This window comes from Stegodyphus dumicola, chromosome 3 (assembly GCF_044657685.1).
Source record: "Stegodyphus dumicola isolate Sdum_Otavi_A_Nest chromosome 3, ASM4465768v1".
Taxonomy (NCBI): domain Eukaryota; kingdom Metazoa; phylum Arthropoda; class Arachnida; order Araneae; family Eresidae; genus Stegodyphus; species Stegodyphus dumicola.
In genome coordinates, this window is record NC_140770.1 from 66,856,564 (window position 1) to 66,883,485 (window position 26,922).

Here is a 26,922-nt window from a genome sequence, read left to right on the forward strand (position 1 = left end):
AGTCTTTTTAGAAAAACTATGAATCCAAGGACAGTAATGAGCAAACATTCCCAGTGCTCACTGTAAAGATTCCATATCATTAGGAATTGGTAAATCCAGCAGTGGTTTCAATCTGCCAGGATCAGATTTTATTGTACTATTAGCTATAAAGTAGCCATTTACAGGTTTCATGGAAAATGTTCCCTTTTTCCTTATTCAGGGTTAGGTTATACGAGGGCCATCCAGGAAGTAGATTACGTTTCCGTCTGTGTCCGCTAGGGGCGGGGCTAGCGCGGCCATCTTGGGGTCAGAGCGTTGCGCAGCTCAGTCTGCATCTAGCCGTGCGAGTGAGAGGTTCGTGCTGTGCTCCGTTCAGATACTGTGACGGTTTGAAATGTCTGCGTTAATTGAAAATCCCGCGAGGTGCGCTCAGTAATAAGGTTTCTGACTGCAAAAAACTGTAAACCGATAGAAATCTATCGGCAGCTTCGTGAAGTGTATGGGGACAACATTATCACTGAAGGTGGAGTGCGTCAGTGGGTCATAAGATTTCAAAATGGCCGAACCAATGTTCACGACGAAGATCGAAGTGGGAGACCCAGCATAGTGACCGCCGAACTTCTCGAAAAAGTCGATGCTAAAGTCCGTGAAAATCGAAATTTCACAATAACGGAACTTTCTTTGAGTTTTCCACAAATTTCGCGAAGTTTGTTGCACGAAATCATCAGCGAAAAGCTTGGTTACCACAAGTTTTGTGCAAGATGGATTCCAAAAATCTTGACAGAGGACCACAAAAATCAGCGAATGGCTGCAGCGTTGAACTTTTTGGACGCTTACCATAAGGATGGTGACTCTTTACTCGATCGCATCGTTACTGGTGACGAAACATGGGTGAAACATGTGAACTGTGAAACGAAATTGCAATCAATGCAGTGGGGGCACACAAGTTCTCCCCAAAAACCCAAGAAATGCATGCAAACAATGTCGGCAAGGAAGATGATGGCGACTGTTTTTTGGGACAGAAAAGGTGTAATTTTGGTGGACTTCCTGGAAAGAGGCACTACAATAAACTCTCAAAGGTATTGCCAAACTCTCCAAAAACTCAGAAGAGCAATTCAAAACAAGCGCAGAGGAATGTTGAGCTCTAAGATCTTGTTGATTCACGACAACGCCCGGCCCCACACGGCAAATGTCACTCGTAAAGTTCTTGAATCTTTTAAGTGGGAGTTGTTTCCTCATCCGCCGTACAGTCCCGACCTGGCACCGAGCGACTTCCACCTATTCCCAGCAATGAAGAAGTGGCTGGCTATGCAGCGTTTTGATGACGACGCACAGCTGCAAGAAGAGGTAACGAAGTGGTTGAAGGCGCAGGCGGCCGAATTTTTCGACGAAGGAATTTCCAAGCTCGTACATCGCTACGATAAATGCCTTAATTTGTATGGTGACTATGTAGAAAAGTAGTATTTGAGTGTGGCTTTCATCTGTATATAATAAAATTTGTTTCCTATACTTTGTTTATTTTTTTATTCCAAAACGTAATCTAATTTCTGGATAGCCCTCGTATTTCTTGACAACAGCCATAAATCTCTCTAAGTTAGTATTATGTTCAGCTTCATTCTTACCACGTATAATTATGTCATTGAGATAGGGAAAGGTTCCTGATAGTTTTCTATTTGAAATTATTCTCTGGAAAGAAGCAACTCTATTTGTTACAGCAAATGGAACACATAGAAAATTATATAGTTTTACCATCGCTTCAAAAGCTGTGTAGTGCTTCTTTTATAGGAATCTGATGATAAGCATTTAGGAGGTCAGATGTACTGAATATTTTATGTTTTGATACCTGTGAAATCAACTGTTCAGTTTTGGGAAGAGGGTAGGCATCAAGCATAGTAAATTTATTTATAATCTGGGCGAATAATCTGTAACCATTCTGGGTCTGTGATGTTCATTCACCTTCCACAACAAATGCTTGTGCATGCCAAGGAAAATTACTTGTTTAATTAAACTGTCTTTAAGTAATTTACATACTTCTATAGCTGTGAATTTTTTATTTTCTTCAGTTTGGCGTCTTGGCTTTGTAACAACAGGTTTACAATCAGGTGTTAAATTAGAGAACAGTGACACAGGGGCTAAAAGGGCATTTGCCACTGGACAGATTCTAGGAGGGGGTTCTGTCACCTTTAATTTTTATCTCCAGAAAAATGATCTTTTAGTGAATCATGCTCGATAAAAAAGTTTGCTCGGAAGTTTTTTGTAATTAGTATCTCTGCATTAGTATATGCACATGGGTTTGCAATTTAATAGTAACTAAAGAACAACCTGTAGTATCTGAGCTTAGAGAAGAGTTAGGCATGGCTATTCTACCAAAATATGGTTTTACTTGAACCCGATATCTTTTTACAAAATATTGATTTATAAAACTGAGTGAACTGCCAGTATCAATTAGGCCATTAAGCTGAACCCCGTTTACTAGGACTTACTGACCTTTCAAAACATACACTGAGCAAGGAAACACTGAAACTGATGCTAGTGTGTAAATGCACCCTTGGAATTAATAGTATTGGATACAAATTTGGATTTGCACATCTTTTGGTAATGGCCCATTTCACCATCCTTGACATAATGCACCCCTAGTTGGGCAAATACGCCATATATAATGGTCTCTTCTGCAAAAGAAACACTTGCTGGAACGAACAGGAGCAACAGCTGCCAATTATTCGTCATCATTGTTTGTTCTCAAACTGTTCAGCAACAGCTACCGGTGCTAAGGAAAATGTTAAATATGAGGCAGAATGATGTTCAGAAAGCTCTAATGCTCTAGCTTGATAATAAGCATTTTCCAGTACAATAGTGGCATTCATTAATAATCGTTCTCGAATGCTAGCTTCTTCAAACCTTGGATAAATGCATCTTTGATATATTTATTTTTGTATTCTTCAGCAGTAACATTCTTAAATTCACAATCCTTGTTCAATTGTTTTAATATTTGTAAATATTCATTTACAGACTCACCCGTTTTCTGTAATCTCAATGGCAAACAGTGCCGGGCAAATATTTAATTTCTTTTAGAATGTAAAGTACAAAGTCCGTCATCCGAACATCCGGAATGATCCGAACCATTATCCGGAATGATCTATAATTCGGACCTCAAAGCCACTCTCTCTCTCTTTTTTTTTTTTTTTTTTTTTTTTTTTTAGTATATTTTGAGCATTCGCATTGGGAGGATGTGTCTCCAGATACGTTAAAAAATGCTTGGCATAATTTATGGCCAGCTACCATATTTCATGGTGAGGACGATGAAGATGATAGCTACGAATTTGAAGGTTTTCGGACATCGCAAACTAAAGATGAAATTTTCCAGTTATTGGATTTTGTAAAGAAATGTGGAAAAGCGGTAATAAATGAAGATGATATAACAGAAGTTTTTCATTGCGACGACAATGCCCCAATCAACGAACGGCGAAATCTGTAGTATGGTTCTAGATCCAGAAAATACCGCTTCCAATTGACAGAGAGGTTATTGAAAACGAAAAAATTTCGATTGGCAAGTTAGTCTGTATTCTCGACACAGCAATTACAGGACTTGAACAGTGGAACTTTGTAACTGAACAAGAGATTATGTCTGTTTATAGAATTAAAGAAAAAGTATTAGCACAAAAAATAAAGCAACTTAAACAACTTACATTGAAAGAAATGTTTAATAAAGTAAACAAATAAATATTAAGCTTTTTTTTATTATTATTTTGATACCCTTTAGATCATAATTGCTCTTTATTTCATAAATTACGGTTTCATTTTTTTAATTTTATAATCTCTGCATGCCATCTTACCAGATTTAAACTGATGATCTATAATCCAGAAAAACCCCTAATCCGGAATCGCCGAAGTCGCGACGAGTCCGAATTACGAACTTTGTACTGTATAATGAATCTAGAACATTAATTGCATTATCGTAATGCTTCTGAATCATTAATATATTTATAAACACTTGGAAATACGAAATTACATAACAGCTGTAATTTTCTTTTCTCAGTTGCCTACATCGTGTGTATGAGGAAATTTTAAAAGTTCTTTTTTCGTGTTTCCATTTAGATTCTGCTCCAAAACATATGGGGTCAATATCAAATTTTTCTGGTTTCAAAAAGCTTTCCATTTGTGAAAATTAAGGCATAGAATCATTTTAGTTGATTAAATTGTTGTAAACGTAATAAATTATTTTCTTTATAGCTCAGATAAAGGTTTAAACAACTAAAACTGCACATAAAACAGAACACCAAATGTTGCATTGCGAGAACATCATGTAAATAAAGTAATAATAACTGTTGCTGTTGTGTTTACGCCTTGGGTTCAATTTATCATTTACATGTTAATGGGCAAGTTATCCTCTTCTAATAATAATGAAAATTTACCTCAGTAAAAAATAACATCAGTGTTGGTTCGAAAAACTTCCATTTCAAATTTATGGAACTTAGATGTAATGGGAATTATCTATTCAGTGCAGAAGAAATCAAAGCCAGAAGAAGATTTTAATAAGGAAATGAATTTTTTTTTAATTGGTAACTATGAACGAGCGAGGATGCTATGAAGTTGTGCTGCCTGGGAAGGAAGAACGTCTTTTGTTACTTTCATGTAAAGATTTAGCCTTAAGAAGGTTAGAAAAATTGACAAAAAGGAATCTCTTTTGAAAACCTGTATGAGAAATGTGATGAAATGCTAGAAGAGGAGCATAATTTGGGGATAATTGAAGAAGTGGCATTATCTCGTTCATTTCCACTTTGGCAACTTAGGTTGACGTTTCGGTAAAACCATCGAAACTAGTCCTGTGAAAATTTGCAAATATAAAGCTGATTTTTTGTTATTTGACTTCTAAGTTAACGAAAAGGAACTTTTATAGTTCATAAAGGGAAAACTATTGTGGCAGAAGAAAAATTTAAGAGATTGGCAGTATATAGAAGAAAAAGATGAGCCCTACAACTAAAATGTGTTGGGCAGTCTCGGGATCACTCCACTTCTGAAATGAAATCTTATATTGATTATGGGAAAGCGTTAATGGCTGTGTTGTGTGACGTACTAGAAATAAAAAAGTGTAGACGACCCCATTACATCCACAGTCTGATGAGATGGTGGAGAGGTTTAGTGGTTCAATTCCAAACCAGCTTTCACTGGTAGTTTTCAACAACCAAGAAGACCAGGATCGTAAATGGCCTTTTTTCCCGCTTGCTTACCATAGTGCCATCGACGAGGGCAATGGCTGTTCTTTATTCAGATGCTCTTCGATAGTTATCACTGTCTGATGATTACAGCCATCAATAGTGTTGGGAATATCTTCAAATCGAAAAGATGAGAGACTGTTCCTAAAATTAGATTGGCTAAAGTATTTTCAGTTGAGTGACATTACTAAAAGATCAGTTTTATCAGTAACACAGTATTTATCACGTAGGATTCCCAGTCTAGCTTTGTTATTCCCAAAGTTGCTGCTCCAGAAAATATGCAAACATGTAATCTCTTGCAATTCAAAAGTTTATGCTGGCACTAAAAATGAATTTCAGAGTTGGTTTAAAGAATATCGTCTATTTGAGGATGTCATCGTACTACGGTGGGTCAGCATTTCTTCGTATGAAAGAAAAGATATTAGTATTCACACATTCTGTGATGCTAGCCAACATGCGTATCCTGCTGCCATATTTTATTAGAATGGAAAAGGAGCATATTGTAGAAGTTAGTCTTTTAGCGGCAAGATCTCGAGTAGAGGACTCAATTGTTCTGATCAAAGAGACTCAACAATCTTGGATGCAAAATAAATTGGATACAAAATGAAGAAGTATGATCATTATTTGTAAGTAATCGTGTGAAAAAAATCAGAAATCTCACGACACCTGAATGTTAGGTATATATGCCAGGTGAAGTTAATCCAGCTAACCTCCAATCTAGAGGCTGCTGTTTCCATCAGCTAGTGACATCTAGGTGGTGGGAAGGTCTTTCACAGCTGAAAGCTAATTCAACTAACTGGCCTTCCAGTGATTCATGATTTGAAAAGCTGTAGAGTAATTAAGCTATTTGGAAGCAGGAATCCATGAAAAATGAGTAATGTCGTTGCCAGGACTTGGACCTCTCGAATATGCACTGAGTGTGCTGACCATTGCACCATGAAGGCGGGAGCAATACCTTATATACTCCTTCTTTTAAAGGGCAACTGGGGATTAGGGCACCCAATCGCCAAATCTTGGTGGTGGAGAATCATCATCCACCAGCTTTTTTAGTTCAGGCACCAGTATAGAGTTCCTTTTTTTTTTTTTTTTTTTTTTAATCCTGTTAAATTAAATGAATAATCGCTTGGTTCAAAGAACAGAAAGCGAAAACTCAAGAAGGGTTAATTACCCTTTATTCGTTTAAATTAAGATTAACAGTCGGCCCCTTCTTCGGGCGTACAGCAAAGCCTTCACTTGGGCTTAAACTCAAAATTAAGGAATACGAACTAACTAATGTCTGATTAACAGATTTAGCCAAAGCTAACACAGTTCTAAAGTAGTTGACCCGTAATCTTAGATTAGCTGGCGAACTATCAAAAGGCATCTAATACAGGTGAGCCTAACAACGGCTTAGAGAGACGTGGCCCTGAGATGGCAAATGCGCACTTCTCAGGAATCCAAATTCTTTCTCTCAAAGTCAGTTAAACTTGACTTAAGTACTATTTTCTTCCTCATTTGCATTAGCAGTATTCTAAAAACTCATTCTGGTAGGGGGTTGTAAATTGAAGCTAGATAAGACAAGAAGGGTTCACTAAATTAAAATAACTGTTATAAAATTGAAATATACCTTACAAGCTATATTGCAAGAAAAAAGAAAAATCAAAATTGCTTTGACCACCTGTTTCTCAAATCACATCTCTGTAATTCTTCCCTAGATAATAACCTCTGTGAATATCATGGAAGTAAGTGGTACTACAGATACTTCTCATGCTGGGTTGAAAAGAAAATAATTAAGCTTGTACAAGATGAAATGTTTACATGTCATACAAATAGGAAATTAAAAACTTTGAATGTTCACCGAAATGAGCAAGAAATCCTCCGTTTCTCACAATTCAGATCATGACTGACTCATAATGATAGAACATAAGAAATGCATATGCCGGTATGAAAATTTTGTTAAATATCTTAGGGGAAGGCAGAAAAACTACTCAAGGAGTCAAAAGGTACCACCTGTAAAATATAAAGGACAACATTTGAACGCATTCACAGTTCCATTTTCAGAAAGTAGACTACATGATTCAGCTGTATTAAAGTCATAGGAATGGACAAGAATGTCCATTGTTTTTGAAAGGAGATATTAAAGCATGGATATGTTTGTTCACGTATGCTGTCTACTGAGCTTAGAGCAGGTGATAGCTATGTCCATTGGTTCATTTTTCTAAGCTCTAATGAGATTTATTTCTAGAAGAGGAAGACCCAATGTTTTATACTGTGATAACGGTACAAACTTTTGCGCTTCTATTGCCCTAAGCGCTGGTGATTGGAATGAAATTCTTAAGCGTAACATCCTGCAGAGAATAGAATTGCAATGTAATCCTCTTCCTGCTCACTGGTGAGGCAGATGATGGGAGGAATTAGGTGGCATCGTTTTAAAGCAAATACTACGAAAAGTGTTGAAAAAGGCATATCTTTTCTTTGAAGAGATGACAGCCGTTTTACGCAGTGTTGAATCTGCAATAAATACACATCCTCTTATATCTCTGAGAGCAATAAATTGGTTGTACTCACACCAAATTAATTTTTACATAATATCCTTAATGTAAATGTTCAAGATTGTGATGATTTAGATATGAAAACCTTAAATAAACAGTTCCACCATCATCCAAAAAAAGGGGGGGGCAGATTTGCGTAATTGTTTCAGATCTGAATATCTCTGTTTTTTTAATTCAGCAAAAAGGAGTCAAAATTTTATAAGAATGAGATATCTGTAGGTGATACGTACTCATCTGCTGTGAAAATATCAAATGCATTACCTGGCCAGTAGGATATCGAATTAATTCCAAGATCGGACAGGCTAAGACGTATACAAACAACTTATTATTGATCAAAATCGTAAAAACAACCTTGTATTTAACGTAAGAATATTGAAACACCTTCTTTTTTGATCTTCCTCTTATATTTATCTGGCTTTTCATACCTTATTAAGTATTTCTACATATTCTTTTTCCAGTGCTTCATTTTAGGATGGTAGATTTGCTTTTGGGTTGGCCTCTGTTAGACTGCTTCTGAGATGAAGCCTTAGAAAGAGGTCTAATCTTTGAGGGATAAAAATCGATTTTTTATTTTATTATGCAAAGAAAAGGAAGCTTTATAATCGTGAAAAATTTCGGATATCATATTTCAATGGTATTATTCATTTGGACGATTTTTTGAGGTACATGCAGAAAGAATAAAGGACTGTTTTTTTCTTTTTATTGTTCAAAAGTATTTTCTGTGGCATCTGTACGTAGTTATATATTGTACATTTTGTCTAGAAATGTACATTTTCTAGTTATACATATGTATGTATAACTAGAAAATTATTCGCCATAAAACATTGAAATTTTGTGTATGGGACTGCTGTAATATCTTTGACAATGTCAAATTTTTAAAAAAGTTAATTTTTGACAAATAATGAAATCTAACTACATGTATGATATATAACATTGTCACATGAATACAGGTTCGTAATGGATTGAATACACGCAGGATTGAATATAGTCTGATAAAATTTATTTTTACGAAAGAAGCATTTTACTGTTCTAGAACTTTCCATAAAAGTACTCGAACAGGTTTTCTCGGTATGACAGAGTACAGTCAGTAGTCACTGCTTTAAACTATTGAGAACGTTAAGCAGAATGTAGTGCAAAGTGCATGTGAAGATTGAAACTCGCATGGAGATCTAACACTGAACTAAAAACTGAGAACTGATACTTTGATACTAATATTTACGTTGGTGTCCGAGTAAAATTTTCATGTTATTACTAGCACCTCAAATAACCCCGATTAGGTGAATCACATTTATCAAAATAATTAGACCTTGAAACTTTATTCACCTATATAAAATCTGCAAATAAGTCTTGTAAGATCTAATCTTCTTTGCTAGCATAAGCCGATTCTAGACCTACATTGAAAGTTTGTGTAGTGACTTATCGCTAAGACTAGAAAATGAATACAACAGGGGAAGGGTGCAAAAGACCCTTTTAATTGAACTCTCTTATTTACAGATGGCATGTTCCTACGTGCTTACAGTTTCACCATCCACTTGTGGTGAGGAGCTTAAAAATAATGGTAATAAACTAAATTTAAAAGACAAGCTAGTAGTTCAAGACTACACAAATTAATTTAACCTTGCAAGTTGACTCAACCTACACCGGCATGATATTAAACTTCGGCGGCAGGAATGCAAAGTCAAGATTCAAAATTCGAACAGCTGGTTAGTAGTAACAGTGTGCACAGCCAATACCGAAAACAAGCTCTAACCTTTTCAATACTACAGCTTAAATACACTCTCATTCACCCTAATGCATTTACATATTGGCGAGGAAATGTGAGAGAAGTAAAGACTGACAAAAAAGGCTAACAAATTAAAATAAGTATTTGTAAAAATAATAGGTTAGGTTATTTAATTATGCTCGAGGGCTATCTGCCTAAAGGGAGGGATGCCTTCGTGGAGGACTTTCTAAGGGAAACTGACTCGTATACACGTTACACATGGGGAAAACCACGAAAACACCCATTCAGCCAGCCCGTTCACGGGATGTAAAAACAATATAAACCCTATAGGCTGAGAACTTACGCTCTCTCCGGCCTTATGTAGTTTTCCTTGGCTTCCGAGAAATATCTAGTATCTTACATGTCTTGAAATTACTGGAAGGTATATGTGGTTAAAGTTACACGTAAGGACCACATGTGGTTATAATCACATATAGGAATCAATTATAGTTATTCAATTAGAGTACTAATTACAGTTACACAGGGAACCAGACCAAAATATCGCTAAATGGTCTTGAGTCGATCGAGTTGACAGCCGGGTAGCGAGTGCCGAGTAGGTCGTCGAGTTCACCGAAGGAGTCTCTTAGTGTATTGCGGTTAGTGCATCGTCGAGAGAGCGTGTCGAGCTGCGGGAATGACTGAACCAAAAAGTCGGGAGCCGTGCTCTGTGTGTCGTCGAGTGCATTGCAAGTTGTAGCGTTTAGAGTCTCCAGAGTACATGGAGTTGTGAGAACGACCAAGCAGAGTCGGGAGCTGTACTCTGGTGCTTTGCCTTGAAGCTGTCTTCACCGTGATTGCCTGAAAACCTGGAGGCTGTGTCGCTGATCGTGACAGCGTGTTTAAAGTAGTTCATCGACGACTGTAAAAACGTGTTTTGGAGCTGCCTGACAATATTGGGCAATAAAGTGTGTTTCAATACTTCAACTGTCATCATTATTCACTCCAAATCCTCACGAATCCCGTACGAAACTGGTGTCAGAAGAAAAACATAACAATAAGAATTCATTTATGGTGCATTTTTTATCACATGTATTTTTTAGTATTTTTAATGTATGTATTTTTTTTAGATGCTCCTTCAGAGACCTATAGGTAGTGTTTTTCATACATAAACTGGTATTTATGCTTTTATGCTTATTTTTTATGGCTAGCAGTAATATTAAATTATGATTTTTCTTTTCAGGTCTTGGTAAAAGTTGCCTCTGAAGTCAGAGAGAGAGGCTCAATGGTAACTGAATCTGTGAAACATTATGCTACGTATGTTGCAAACAGAAACAAAATTCCTTCAGCAACTGAAGAAATTTCTGATTTGCATATTGATCACCCTATTTTAAATGAAAATATGAATCTTTCTAATCCAAGTACTCTTCAGGGAAATAGGCAGATAGAAAAAGAATCTTTCAAAAGTCCTGAGTACACTGAAGTTGTGTTTACTGCACCTCAGGGAAACATAAAAACTGAAAAGGAATCTCTCAAAAGTCCCGAATCTACTGAAGCTGTGTTTACTTCGCATCAAACATTAATAGATATCCAAATACCTAAAGAAATCTTGCCACAGCAAAAGATTCAGAAATCAAGAATTAAACCTCAGGTAAAGGGTAGAACCTTTATTTTTCTTGCCTTTTTTTTTATTTTATTTTATTTTATTTTATTTTATTTTTTTATTTTTATTATTATTATTGAGTAGTTTGTTAAATTCACAAATAAATTTTAACTAGAAATTGTAAATAATGCTATTTTATACTATTTCTGAGAATTATTTTCTGGATCTTTTTTGTCACTGTATTTTATTGTCTTGGAATAGTTAGAAATTAAAAAATTAAAAAAAAAAAAAAAAAAAAGAGAGAGAGAGATTTTGTATTTTACTAAAATTGACAGTTTAAAGTTAGTTTGCTGAACTGATATTCAGCAGAATTACAAAATAAATAGGGATATAATTTAAATTATGATGGGTGAGTTGTTTCTAAAAATTTCTTGGAATACTAGAAGGCATTTTTAAAAATGGATGGGTTTTCCCCCCATGGAGATTAGTTAATCAGCAGTGTCAAAAAAGGCAGTCACAGACTCTTATTAGGTCATATAGAGATTATTAGGAATAAATTAATTTTTTTATTTTCATGAATTTAATTGATTTTTGAAAGGTATTTCTTCATTTTTCTATGCTTGTGTAACCATTTATGACAAACTCTTGTGGACTATCTATCTGCTTGAGAAGAATACCTTTTGAAAGACTTCAAGGAAAACTAGCTTATGGAGAAAATTATGAAAATATTTGCATAACCAGTTCAACTACTGGCATTCAGTATGGGCCAAGCTAACAGTATTCTTCACTTTTAAAAACCTTCTATTTTTTAATAAATTGGAATTTTCAACGAAGTGAGCTTTTGTTGTAGAATTTAAATAAAATTTTTAAAAAAACTGCAAGAGAAAATATCACTCTATAATGAAAGTTTCCCGCCACCACAAATATAGTCTGCACAAACAGTTTGCGTCGATGTGTTAAATAATATTTTGTCAAATGATTTTTGGCATTTGAAAGAGCCTTGTTTAAGAATGTGATGTTGTGAAATTTGTAAAAAAAAATATTAAATACAGAGTGTCTGAAATGAAGCTATCACACTACCAGATTAAAAAACTGCTCAGTGGCATAACAGCCCCAGTGCGCCAATGCCTGCAGTGCCCGAAATCTGCTCTCTTGACCGTGGGCACCGGGGTGCATAAGCATATGCCCTAAACAAGTGGTCAGCTTGTCGCAGGACCCCAGTGTTTAGTCCCCAAGCGAACTGGGTACTCATATTATCGACCCAAAGGGTGGAAAATCAAGGGATGAAAGGCTGAGTCAACCTTACCCAGCCTGGGGATCGAACCTATGGTGCTGCTGTGCGATGCACTAGCCACTGTGCCACCGGGCCTCACGCTACCAGATTAGAACCATCATTTACTTTCAGTTCTGTTGCAGAATGTCACCAAATTATGTGTATAGCTTTAGTTACTAATGTTTTATCATATGATACTTTGAAGGTTTGGTACCGAAAGTTCAAAAAACAAGGACTATGACATTTAAATATCAGAGCATTCTGGCTGCCCTACTGATGTTGATGTGACCCGCCTACGAAAATCTGTGAAAGAAGATCCACTCGTAACCACTCGTAAGCTTGCTAAGGAGTTAGACATTAGTGCCTTGTCCATTAGTCATGCTGTGCATCACATAAACTTGACATACAAGTTAAATCGCTGGTTTCAGCATGAGCTAACTCAAACAGATGAGGATGTGTTCGAGTCTGCATTAATTTGCTAATATCAATGGAAGGACAAAATTTTGGACTGAATCATCATTTGTGATGAAAAGTAGATTTATTTCACTAACACAGGCCAAAAAAGGGTTGGTCTGCATCGCAAAGCACAGTTTGACTACCAAAAAGATGATGCTTTGTATCTAGGGGGCTGCTGTGGTATTATCCCCAAAGAGTATCTTTAAAAAAGATAAAATCCTCAACAGTAAGTTGTACAGCAAGATGCTAGTCCAACTTGACGCTGGTATCAGGGAAAAATGTTGAACTGAGTTTCGGCGAAAAAAGGTAATGTTCCGTCAAGATAATGCAAAACCACATATGTCTTCATTCACCGGCTGGACTCTGTATAGACTCAAATTCGGGATCTTTTGCCACACCCACCATATAACCCCGACATCGCTTTTTCGGACTTCCAGCCTTTTATCACACTTGCAGCTACATCTTGCTGGTACTATCTTCCATTCTGCACCGGACGTTTGAAATGAGTATCTGTTTATGGACTGGCAACCACCAAGTTTCTGGGCTGAAGGCTTTCGAAAAATGCCAAAACATTTGGTGGAAAACCATAGATTTGGGTAGTTACTACCTGCACTAAAGGTACTGCTTTCATGTTTTCCCCCTAACTTTATTAAGAACATTTATTAAGAAAATCTTTTGTTGCAACTAAATATTTAATGAATGAACCTCATGGGATGAGTGCTTTGACTTGGTGATGAAATTGTGTGTGTTTATTCAAATTTGATAGATAGCATTTGTGAATACAAGATTTTATTATTAATGTTTCAGTATTGCTTTGATTTTTCTTAGTTTTAAGTATGGCTTCCTCCTCAGGGATTGAACAGGCCGAGACGTGCAGTGCTTAGGAAGGCAGCAGTGTTATGAATTTTATACATATGCAAATAATTTTTGAAATTACATCTGAAACTGTGGTTTTTTTTTTTTTTTTTTTTTTTTTTTTTTTTTTTGTTGTTGTTGTTGTTGTTGTTGTTGTTGTTGTTGTATAATGTAACTTTAAAATCTAAGGAAGCAAAGCTTTGCCGGAAATGTAAGAATATTGGGCCAAGTTTATTTAACATTATGTAAATGGCTGTCTCACTAAATTGGTGATGGTTTGAGCTACTAACTTCTGTTGCCAAACTTGACGACATTTTGATTTGGTCCATGTATAATTCTAACTAGTACTGTAATTGATGCTATATGTCGCTATAACCTTATCTGGTCCTGATATGCCTTCCACTAATTTCAAGAAATGGAAGGTTCTAGAAATCTCTTAGCGGCAGGGAAAAACTATGTAAGATCAGGGAGAGCATCAGATCTGAGTAGTAGTTGCTAGTTCAGAGCTGAATTCTGAGTACTGAAATATCGGTGAGAGCATCGCTTTTTCGATGCGCTTTACATTACTTTGTGTTTAACATTCTTTCTTAGTAGTTCGAAGTGTAACTACTGATTGTACTGTATGATACTGAAAAGAGCTGTGCCAGTGTTTTTATGTAAAGTTCTAGAGCTGATAAAAAGTTTCTTTTCGTAAAATAAATTTTATTAAGGTATCATTGGTTCTGTGTATATTCAATCCATTACGAATCTGTACGTAAGTAACACATATGTATACATATATATATTCACACTTATAAAGAGTAGTCATAATTAAAACAGTAACAAAATAAAAAAGAAAGGAGATAAATCTGTGCAGAACCTGTTAGATCATAATAAATTGATAATGAAGTTAAAGGTGGGAACGTTAAAGGTCTCAAATGGTTCCGAGGAATGAAATATGTAATCGGAACTCATTAATCAACTTGATTATTATGCCTCAAACCTGTTTATTATGCTTACTATGCCCAATTATGCTTCAAAACACTTTTCCCTTGACAAGTTCTGTTTGAAACGTTAAACAGAGGAGATTAATTTTTGGTCAATTTTATTGCAGTTTGTACTTAAATCTCTAACTCATTAATCAACTTGATTATTATGCCTCAAACCTGTTTATTATGCTTACTATGACCAAAATATGCTTCAAAACACGTTTCCCTTGACAAGTTCTGTTTGAAATGTTAAACAGAGGAGATTAATTTTTGGTCAATTTTATTGCAGTTTGTACTTAAATCTCTTGTTCTGTTATTTTGGAGATTTTTTTAAACACTTCAACTTTTAATTTGTACTCTTTATAAAGTATTTCTCCCGCCTTCTTAGTGTGCCTTCGTGGTGTAGTGGTCTACACGCTCGCCGCGTATTCGAGAGGTCCGAGGATTCCCGACGAGAGCATTGCTCATTATTTAAGTCTCCTGCTTCAAAATCCTAATGCTCTGCAGTGGCACCCAAACTAAAAAAAGTTGGTGGATGACAATTCTCCACCATCAGGATTTGGCGATGGGGTCCCCTAATCCCCAGTCGCCCTTCAAGGGTATTTCTCCCGCTTTCTTAGCATGCCTTTGTGGTGTAGTAGTCTGCACGCTCGGCGCATATTCGAGAGGTCCATGGTTAGATTCCCAGCAAGGGCATTGCTCAATTTTTGAGTTTCCTGCTTCCAAAATCCTAATGTCTCTACTCTTTTATTCTCTTTTGCTCAATTTTTGTAACCTGTTCCCAGAGATAGAAATAGGTAGACTTTTATAAATTTTGTATCTAAATTTATATTTAATTTACGTTTCAACCTTTAACTTCATTATCAATGTGTTATACAGTCAAAAGTCGTTAATTCGGACACCCATAATCTGGAATGATCTATAATCCGGACCTCAAAGCTAAAAACTTTCTGCGCATGCGCCGCGTTGACGCATGCGCATAGGCGTTTAAGCGTGTGCGTAAGACCTTTACGACTGCGCATTTGCGTGTGCACAAGCGCAGAATACGTTTTCGCTGCGCGTTTAATGTATAACGGACGGTATAAGCTAAAATTATCTAATTGTCTATTTCAGTTAATGTTGATGATTGCGTTGTCCCTTAATCTTCGAATTGGATCCGGCTTATTATTTTTTGCAGACTGTAAGAGCAATTTTATAAAAGTAAGCTTGAACTTTCGATTATGTCAAATACATTTTCCGATGCTGGAGCTCCCAAAGGATCTACGAAAACGAAAGTATGTTTCGATGTCCATCAAACAAAAAGTGGAATTGCTCCAAAAAATGGATAAAGGCATATCCTTTGTTTATCTAACCGTTCCGAAATCTGTTTATCAATTTCACGCAGCTCTGCGCGGGGGGGGGGGACGTGGCGGAGCACAATGAACTGGAAGTTGATCTGTCAACACTATCATTATCTTCAGGGCAGATGTTTTTATTTTATTTGGCTTATAATTCCTTATTAAATGTAGTATTATGTACTTCATCTTTGATATGATTTAAATCAAATTCCTCGTCATTATAAATATCACGAATACAAATCAAATAGTTTTCTGGTTGCAATTTTCTAATTTCGGCTATGCATAATGTATGCTTTACGCATGCGCGCGTTGAAAGAAATGTTTAATAAAGTAAACAAATAAATATTAAGCTTTTTTTTTTTTTTTTTTTTTTTTTTTTTTTTGTAAATTTTGATACCCTTTAGCTCATAATTGCTCATTATTTTATAAATTACGGTTTCATATTTTTAATTTTTTAATTTCTGCATGCCATCTTACCAGATTTAAACTGATGATCTATAATCCGGAATCACCGAAGTCCCGACGAGTCCGGATTAAAGACTTTTGACTGTATATGCTTTCAGAAGGGTAGTAGCAAAATAACCATGTCCTTAAAGCATCAAGGAAAAGTTGTTGCAAAAACTTTTCAGCGCTGATTTCATCATGGAATATATAGGGCAGCTAATCTAAGACTAAGAAAGTGGAGGAAAGGTCATTATACTGTAAATATATAAGAGGTCATCAAAAGTTTTAAGTTCTTAGACCCTCTATAAGCCTTAGTTCTCTGTAAGTGTAGGCTCTTCCTGTGAGTTAAAAGAAATTAGCTTATACTGATATATTGCATTTTACAGCACTGTTTTTCTTCTTTTTTTTGGGGGGGGAGTACTATATTATTAATATTTTCTTAAACGTTATAAACATTATAAAATTACATTTTATTCCTTTTCTTAAAATTTCTTTTCTGTCCCCATCATTTTGTTACATGAAATCACTTAACTTTTTCCTTCTCTTTGCCCTTTAGATAAGTATTCTACGTTACTAACTTCAATTTTCATATTTTTGCTTTTTCTAGCAATAAACATTTAACTTGTCAATATCTAACAAGCGTGCAATCTGTCTTTCTGTTGTTATTTGTTCTTCTGTTGTTATTTATTATTATTGACAGATTCCTTATTTCTTCTTGTTTCACTAAAAATCATAAATAGTTTTTTATTAACTTCAGTTAACTGAGGCCAAAGCCATAAACATCTGCAAACTTTCAGGGAGGTTGGCATGTTTGGGAAAATATCTTTCAACTTTTTATCATACATGTGCCAAAGTATTGTTAGACACTTAATGACAATTTGTTGTAATATTGGGACTCTAACTTCTAATTTAGCTGTAAGAACTGATACATTTATGTCATTTGAGTTTTGTTTTAAATCTCTTGCATCATCAATAGGACTAGTTTAGGATCCCTGCAACATTTACAGTTGTAGGTCAAATAAGATTTTTTGTACAAGATAATTTTTCATACATATACAGCAATTTCGCACAATACCGATTGCAAATTACATTGCAACTTTGAAAGAGAAATGAAAATTGTGGATAAGGACTACTATGTAGCAAGCTTAGGTAAAAATTAATAAAATTAATTGTAATTTCTCACTGGAAACCTACTTCTGTTCTCAAATTCAAAATTGTCAGTCGCCAGAACCCTCAGTTGACTATTGGGTAGAAATCCGTTGATAATTGGTGATATGGAATACATTAAATGGTCAATTGCCTTTTTCTTTTTAGGGAACAGAAGAAGGTTTTGGGTTTCTGTCAGTGACATAAATTTTGGTATGTAAAGCACAGGGGCCTAAAACCTTGAGGGGCCCTTCAGTGTCTTGCTACTACATATGCATGTTTAAAAAGGAAAAGCTTTCTGTAAATATATATATATATATATAACAGAATTGAAGAAGGTACACTCTTTTGTTTTGATTCCTGACAGATGAGTGCTTTCAAATCATTAACGATGGAGTTATCAGTGGCAAATGCTGTGAAAGTGAAACTCAGGCTTAGTGAAACTTGAGAACAAATATACAATTTCTCAAAGGCAAACATGTGATAGTGCAACAAAAATGAGGACAGAACCCCCATGTAGTTCAAAAGAACTTTCAATTCTAGGAAGTAATTTTGTGTTTATTGCTACATATCAGATTGTTTTGTAAATGCAAATGAATAAAATAGCTTTGGATAAGGATTACTAATTTCTGCTGGGCATTGTTGATCGCATATGAAGTTTTGGTTTCAAAGCTTAGTGGTTAGACAATTAACTTGTTTACATAGCTTAATATGGAATAGAATACACATATTATTAACATATTATGTATTATTTACATAGATTAATATGGAATAAAATACACATATTATTAACATAGCTTAATACGGAATAAATGATAATAGTTTAATACGAATAAAATTTAGAAGATTTGTAAATCTTTTCTTCTCTCTTTCCTTGTATTGAGTATCTTATTTCTGCACTTCATAGTTTCCTGTTTTATGGGACTTTTTTTTTTCCCTCAGTTGGCAGAATATTTTGTTACTTTTTAATATAATATATAATGTTATGAACTTTGTACATAGGTATATGACTTAAGTCTAGTTATATGTGAAATTGTTTTATTTTTCTGTGTAATATAACATGAAAAAAAGTCTAAAGAGACAAGCTATGCCGGAAAAGTAAGAATACAGGGCCTGTATTCAACTCTCTTCAACTGTTTATTAGAGTATTTAATACATACTCTGTATTTAACAGAGTAAATGGGTATCTCGGTAATTTTGCAAGATATAGTCAAGCTGGCAACGGCTTTGGAATTTCTGCCGCCACATTTGGCGAGAAATCACCAAAGGTCGCCAAATGTGGCAAATTTTGACAGTTTTACTAATATTTCCAGTATGTTTCCCGTGGAATCCAAAATACGCAGACATTCATTTTCTCATCAAAGAAAAATTAAAGTCAAAAGGCAATCAAATATTTTATATAAACAATTCATGTTTTCTTGAAAAAAATGAAATGATTCAATAAGTTGTTTCTAGAAAATTGAATGATTTTATATCTGGATATTATTAGAATAGATTTAGAATTTTACAAACATTTTTTAGCCTACAAGAATTTTACCTAAAAGTTTTTCATATGTTATGGGCACGAGTTGGAAGATTTTTTTCATATTGTTATTAGAGATATTTTTATGTATTTATGCATCTAATCATAGCTATGTTGAGAATGGGTCAAGGAAGACACTTTTCTGTGTTAAGAAAATAAGGAGAAATGTTAATTAAAGTATCATAAATTAACAACCAATGAAGAAATAATGTACTGAAGTATTTATATGATTCAGTTTTCAGATGTGTCTTAGATTTAAATTTTGAGCATAATTCTGTGTCTAATAGCGTAATTTTTTCCCCATATCTTAGCTTCTAGAAAATTAATAGATTAAAAAATATTATGCTCTGTGAATATTAAATTTGTGGGTATGAAAGGAATCTTGAAAGGAGGAATCACAAAAATTAAAACTAATTTTGATTTGCCCCAAAAAATGTACAAGGAACTAACTCAGAACCAAATGCAAGACCTCCCAATAACTAACCTCATGCGATGAAGGTTCTATAAGATTATCTAAGAATTTAATTCTGTACAAATATGTTATTAGAAACACTTAGCCAGAATAACTTTCATGAGTATTTAGAGAATTTCATTTATCATTTGACTGCATTTGTGAATTTTTATTGAAGTTTTTTTTTTTTTTCCATACTAGTTTTATTTAAAGTTTGAATAACACTTTAATTTATAAAGTGGAATTTTTTTACGTATGACCTAATTTACCAACAGCAGTTTATAGTTTTAAGCGAATCCAGTATAATATTACAAACCATGGTATGAAGAACGGCATTATAATAGGGAAGCATTTTGGAAAGCAATATAAAACATTTCCTGCAAATTTAAATATTTTATTTACATAAGAGTACACAGATTTTTTTTTTATGCAGAATTTTTTTTTTGGGGGGGGAGAGATTTTCCTTTCGAAATGCATATGCACATAAGACTTTAGATGGTTTAGTATATTTTCATGCACAAAACTTGGGGAGGGGGAAGAAACTTATGAATGCACTTAAGCAGTATGTTCTGATATCTTAGAAGACCTGCAGTCTGCTTAACTGAATGTGATATGAATAATATAATCTCATCTACTGTATGTAGTTTCAATTTTTTTCTACTGTTTTGAAATGAAAGTAATTTTTTTTTTTTCTTTTTTTCTGTGCATTGAATGCACACACTAGCTGGTATATGAGCGTGGCAACATACACAACTACAGAGGAGCCCCATCATACATAACTATTAATAAAGGTAGACAGAATTTCCCTTTGAAATAGAACTCCTGTAAATTTCTGAAATCTTTCATACATTAAAGTTTCAGTTCAGCTGTAGTTTAATCACAATGCTATACTGAAGCAAAATTTTATACTGCTATATTTGTGGTTCAGTTGCTGATGTTTTGTTTGAATACAATAAATCTCATGATAGCTATCTGACAAAGATTTGTATTTATGTTAGACCTGAGAATTGATTTAGATTACTTAGATTATAACAATGTGTGCGAGTGCTATCTGTCTATGAAGAGAGATGCCTTTGGTGGATTTGGTTAAGAAAAACTGGCTTAAGTTCATGTTATATATTGTTAAAACCAAGGGAACTCCCTTGCAGTGAGTCCATTAGTTGGCATTTTTTGTGCTAGTATTGTTCTTAGTTGTGCTAGTATGGTTCAGCAGTTTTACTACTCGGCTGCTTGCTAATTCAGCTAACTAGCCAGGATTCAAATCCAGGTTAAGCTACCATGTTTAGCGGTTTTACTGGTGATCTGAAGTTATAGTAAAAATTTGTGCTTAATTTTGGGGTGGACAATTTGCATTTTCTTCATTCTCCTAAAGCATTTAAATTTCATGATGTACATAGGCATTTGTTTGCCTTGTTAAATCATTATTTAAAATTATTTTTGAATTATTATTTAAAATTAAATTAAAGTCCTGGTATTCTTCTGTGTAGAATTTTTTTTTTTTTTTCTTTTCCTTTTTTTTAAAAAAAAAATAATGCAAAATACAGTAAACCCTCTTTCATTGACCCTTCACCATAGATGATCATCTTTGAAAATGAGCAGTACGAAGTTATTTTAAGTAATAATGTAAGTATAGTGGAAAAAAAATTAAAATAGCCGAAGCAATTTCTGATTTATACAGTATGTGGTAAAAATTTTATTTTAATTAGTTTCTAACTCTATATGAAGCAAAAGAAAATATTAGTTCTTCTAAATGTACAATTGACTTCAAAAGTCTGGGAACAAAGACTGTAGATTATGTTTTAAGAATTTATTTAGTTAAAGTATTTTTTGATCGGATTCTCATCATAGATATCTATGATGAGAACTTCAGATTTCTCACAAACAAAAAAAGTATGTCACTTTACAAAAAAAAGTGTGTTCCTGTTATCACTTCTTTAATTCGCTTCGAAATGGTAAGAAGGTGAAGAATCATTTATTGACTTGCATACCCACACATAAAAGATGCTGTGTGTTGCTATTGTTGTAAATTGAGTACTTGTGTATTAGCGTAACCACCTTGACGCAGTTTGGCGATTTTTTTCAGAAGTAAAGGTGATTTGGTGAATTTTCAAATTGAAGCTTACAATGGATATGGTTATCAACAGAACTGATGTGCATGGTTTGCCAGAGTTTAGCGACTTCTACTAAAGTGGTTGTAATAATATGCAAGTAGAGTAATTATTCAGCTCCATTTGTGGATTCTTGTGAGACATGCGTACAGAAACTGGAAAGATTCTAAGCTTCTCTTTAGTCGTAAATTGTCTTAAACCACTTAGCTCATAAATGCAAGTGGAAAAACTTATCTCTAAGAGTCCAAATATTTGAAATTAATTAAAGCAAGATGAAATTGAGAAGGAAGAAAAAAACGGAGGTTAGTCTTAGAGAAATTATTCTTTATCATTATGTTTCTAATGGAATGGCATTTTTGTTTAAGGGCTCAGAGAAGCTAAGAAAACCAGCCAGTGGCAATGTTCCAGGATAAATTAAGTTTATGGCCAAATAAGATACTGAATAAAAATGTCTAATGAGCTGCGAAACTTTTAAGACTGTATACACCGTAGCACCACAGCAAGAACATTCAAAAGAAAGTTATTCTAGTCGTAGCTAATGAAATTATTTCTGTTATGAAAAATATTGAAATCAGAAACAAAGATTATTCAATAGTTCTATACTACACACTAGACTAGTCACGAAGAAGAGGTAGATGTGATTTATAAATTTTTTCATTCTTCTTTTTAATTTATTTTTGGGGGGGACGGCAACAAAATGATGCTAATTTTGAATGCACAGTAATTCTTGACGTATCCTAGACATGTTAAACTAATAACTTGTCTATACCAAGTTGCTAATTGTTAATTACTTTAAAAAGTTTTTATTATCTCTTATAAATTATATATAATTTACATTCTTTATTACGTAGGCATTTTTAAAAAGTGGTTTTGTTAAATAGGTGTAATTTATATTATTTTGATTTATTTCTTCTAATGGCCACTTTGTTATTACAACTCTCTGTCCATCTGTTAACTAAGCTGTGTTTCTGTTAAATGATCAACTAATTAACAATTTTTCTATCATGCTAAATATATTATAATACTATGAAACTCTTCACTTTCAAAATAGCATAAGCATGCTTTATAATGCAGACTTCGTTTTGGCCCCATCATTCCAGATAAGTGATAAAGCATTGTCAGTGGCATAGTGAGAGGGGACAAGGGGGTGTATGATGCCCCGGGCACTGCTTGCAGAGGTTGGGCAAATGGTTCCCAAACAAGATTTTCATCATGTCACTGTGTTTTTTACGGGGGGGGGGCGCTGAAAAGGTATTTTGCCCCGGGTGCCAGTTATGCTCACTTCTCCACTGAGCATTGTGCTGAAGTTACATATATGTATTTCTTTGCTTTAAGGCTACATTTTTAAATTTAATAAGTAAATATGGATTTGATTAATTGTAGTAATGTGTTTTCATAACTAGTATTTGTATATTTCAAGTTATTTGAATAAAAGGTGGTTGGTTTCTAAAATTATGATTCATTAACAAGAAAGTTGTTATATTTGAATTATACTCAAGATCTCTCTTGCAGTTAAGCGAACGAGCTCGAGAAAGGAAAGTACCTTCATCACGCTTCAGTCGTCTCCTTTCATATGGAGGTAATACTGTTGGTTTCACACTGTGTTGTGAATAGTATGCCATTTTGAATTTTATTGTAATATATTTAAATTACTTAAGTTAATGTTTTTTATCCATGCTTTATTTTTGCCTAGCAATACATTTCTTAATACACAAGTCTTTTCTAAGCTTGTCTTTGATAAGCTAGGTATTTCCACAATAATTCTATATCTATATTTACAATGATCTTTGATTTTTGCCACAGCTGCTTTATCATTGTTTATAGCAAGTATGATAACTCTGTTGCATTGTTAAATTTTAGAATTATGTAATGAAATAGTGTTACCAAAAAATTCCCATAAATGATTGCGTAGATGACTTTTTGATTATTATTATATTTTGCTTAAATATATTGCTCAAAATATTATAAAATGTATGTAATATATATATATATATAAATTTTCTCTCGTTTACAGCTAATTTTCTTCAATAAACCTTTTACCAAAGAAAATGTAGAATTCTTTTTTTTTTTTTTTAATATTTGTTTAAAGTTTCAAATATGTTTCGCTTATAAGGCTCAAAACAGATTTCTATCTACAACAAGCTTTCACAAATCATGGAAGATTTCCTGCGTACCTCAGCAGGTTCTGCCATCAAAACGTAAAATACGCCTGCGGGGCTTCAGCTTCTTCAGCAGACATTTCACGTTACATCCACAACTGTCCACTTACTTCTCCCATTAGAGCCTCCCTTCCTCAGCTTCAGGGATCACATAGTTTCAAAGACCTTCTTCAAGATTACTACGGACAGCGGGGCATCAGAACTATCATAGAGTATGTCTATTCTAAGAGAAACATAATCATAGCAGATAACCAGGTCTAAGCACCTGACGAAATGTAAAGGCAGCAAGCCTCAACTCATGTAAATATATAAATATCTCTAAGCTAACTAACCCTTTTTGCTAATTTTATACTAACATTCCCAAAAAATTGTAAGTTGGAGCACCCATTTGTACTATTGTTAAACTATTGTTAAATCTGTTTATCTTTAATAAGGTTAAAAGATAAACAACCAAAATAGGTTGCTGTAGCAACTATCAAGATAACATGACTGACCTGTTGTGCCCATTGAAGGGTGAAGCAGGCGGAATAATAATAAATAAATTATAAATATGAATTCTTAAGACCAGTAATTCTTTTTAGTTTTCTTTCTTTTCCATAAGTTCTTCTTTAGAAGTTGAATCGGTAATCTTATTCATATTGCTTTACCAGTGCTTTTTTTTTTTTTTTTAATTTCTCACATCTATATCAGAAAAACTTTGGAGTATTATTACATTTTTTATTGTTATTATTTTACTGTCATAAATTATTTAGGATGCAGAGTTTACTTATTAGTTCACTCAGAGATGCTGTTGACTAAATGTAACAGTCACTAGAAGTATTTGTTACAGATTTGAATTTTCAATTAGGCAAAAAATCTGTGTTTTTTCTTCTCCCTTAGAATGATAGTTCCTGTGTCCCTGCAATAGTTATGCATTATTACTGTGTCAACAGTACAATCTTTTACGCTCTTAAATCCTGTTTAATTTTCTTTCAGCAAAATAAAATTTCTGTTGTGTGATTTTTTTTCCCACTTCTAATGTACAATTATTGTCTGTGTTAGTTTTTAAAAAGAAAGGATCTATAACTTTTTGTAAACCTTCTTTTGTTCAAATATGTACTTTATATATATGTAAACATTTGATTGTATTATTAAATAAAAATTTCAGTTTGAGTTAAAAAATTAACAATTACTACTTCATGAACTGCATTTAAAAGGTTTTTGTATGATAAAATTGTATCAGTTCATAAATATTTTCAATTTTTGGAATTGCATAGTTAGTTAGATCTGCTTAATATTTATAGGTCTTGCTGCTGGTATGGGAATAGGTGCTATAGCAGAAACTGCAAGGAAAAGATTAGGATTTAAGACTGAAAAGATTTCAAGTGTAGGTTCTCTTTTATCAGAGAATCCTTTCCTTTCTGAAGCAAATGCTAATCGAATTGTTGATACTTTATGCAAAGTGCGGGGTGCTGCTTTAAAACTTGGTCAAATGCTGAGCATACAAGGTAGTATCGTATTGTAATTAAATTTAATCAGTATGTGCATGTGTGATAAAATTAAAAATCATTAATGATTCTAGTAATGTAAACCTTTTGTGTGTATGTATGTACAGTCAAAAGTCGTTAATTCGGACACCCATAATCCGGAATGATCTATAATCCAGACCTCAAAGCTAAAAACTTTCTGCGCATGCGCCGCATTTACACATGCGCATAGGCGTTTACGCATGCACGTTAGACCTTTTACGACTGCGCATATGTGTGTGCGCAAGTGCAGAATACGTTTTCGCGTATGCGTTTTATGTATTATGGCCAGTATAAGCTAAAATTATATAATTATCTATTTCAGTTAATGTTGATGATTGCGTTGTTCTTTAATCTTCAAATTGGATCCGGCTTATTATTTTTTGCAGACTGTAAGAGCAGTACTATAAAAGTAAACTTGAACTTTCGATTATGTCAAATAGAATTTCCAATTCTGGAGCTCCCAAAGGATCGTACAAAATGAAAGTATGTTTCGATGTCCATCAAACAAAAAGTGGAATTGCTGCAAAAAATGGATAAAGACATGAAGAATGTGACAGAGAGGTTAGTGAAAACGAAAAAATTTCGATTGACAAGTTAGTCGGTATTCTCGGCACAGCAATTAACGGGACTTTGTAACTGAACAAGAAATTATGTCTGTTTATAGAATTAAAGAGAAAGTATTATCACATAAAACAAAGCAACTTAAACAACTTACATTGAAAGAAATGTTTAATAAAGTAAACAAATATTAAGCTTTTTTTTTTTTTTTTTTTGATACCCTTTAGATCATAATTGTTCTTTATTTCATAAATTACGGTTTCATATTTTTAATTTTAGAATTTCTGCATGCCATCTTACGAGATTTAAACTGATGATCTATAATCCGGAGTCCCGACGAGTCCAGATTAACGACTTTTGACTGTATTTGAATTTTCATAATACAAGTGGCCCTCGACTTTCACCCGTAATGGGTTCCTAAAAATGAGTGCGAATGCTGAATGTTCAAAAGCATAAGAAAAACATTAAAAATTGTATATTAAAATATGATAAGTGGTTTCAGATATTTTCTTTATAAACTTGTGAAGAGATAACTGAATACCAGCCTTTATATATATATATATATATATATATATATATATATATAAAGATTTCTATAACGTGTCTTTATTAGTCGCCGTAGGTACTTAAGCTTTATTAGCTCCATTGGGATATTTTTTTCATGATAGTCGAAAATTTGTCAAGATGCATAAAGACTTCATTCATATTTTTGGTTGTCAATGTCTTGATGATTTTATCAGCTTCTTCTTCTTCACTTATTTGTATTCATTTAATTCTTTTAATGATATTCATTTAACTCTTGTTGCTCAGTTAAGTATTCATTTATCAGAGATACTGAGTAAAATTCAATCAACTCATTAACATCTTCATTGTTGATGTAGAAGTTAGATTAATTTATTAGACTGAATCACCTGTGATAATTTCCAAAGTTTTTCAGAATGTATAAAATTGTTCATCTTTTGAGGGGATAAATGTTTCCAGAAACCTTTCATTGTTGACTCTTTTATTTCAACCCACAAGTCTCAGTATTGTTTATTGTGTTCCATATATTACAGTCCTTCCAAAAATTTCTTAATGGACTCCCTTTCCCTGCCAGTTGCCTTGATGATGCA

General features: G+C 33.8%; 1 protein-coding gene across 4 annotated transcripts in view; it reads left to right on the forward strand.

The window, feature by feature from the left end:
• The window catches only part of Coq8 (ubiquinone biosynthesis protein COQ8, mitochondrial), a 138,245-nt gene that overhangs the window by 24,092 nt on the left and 87,231 nt on the right, over positions 1–26,922 (forward strand). For all 4 annotated transcript variants that reach the window (XR_015040219.1, XM_085812963.1, XM_085812962.1 and 1 more), the window contains exons 3-5: positions 10,666–11,073; positions 23,098–23,164; positions 25,028–25,231. Coding sequence is in view for 3 of the 4 variants with exons in the window: in XM_085812963.1 (XP_085669089.1) it covers positions 10,666–11,073; positions 23,098–23,164; positions 25,028–25,231 (679 nt within the window). In the remaining variant the exon portion in view is untranslated. The remainder of the gene's footprint in view (positions 1–10,665; positions 11,074–23,097; positions 23,165–25,027; positions 25,232–26,922) is intronic.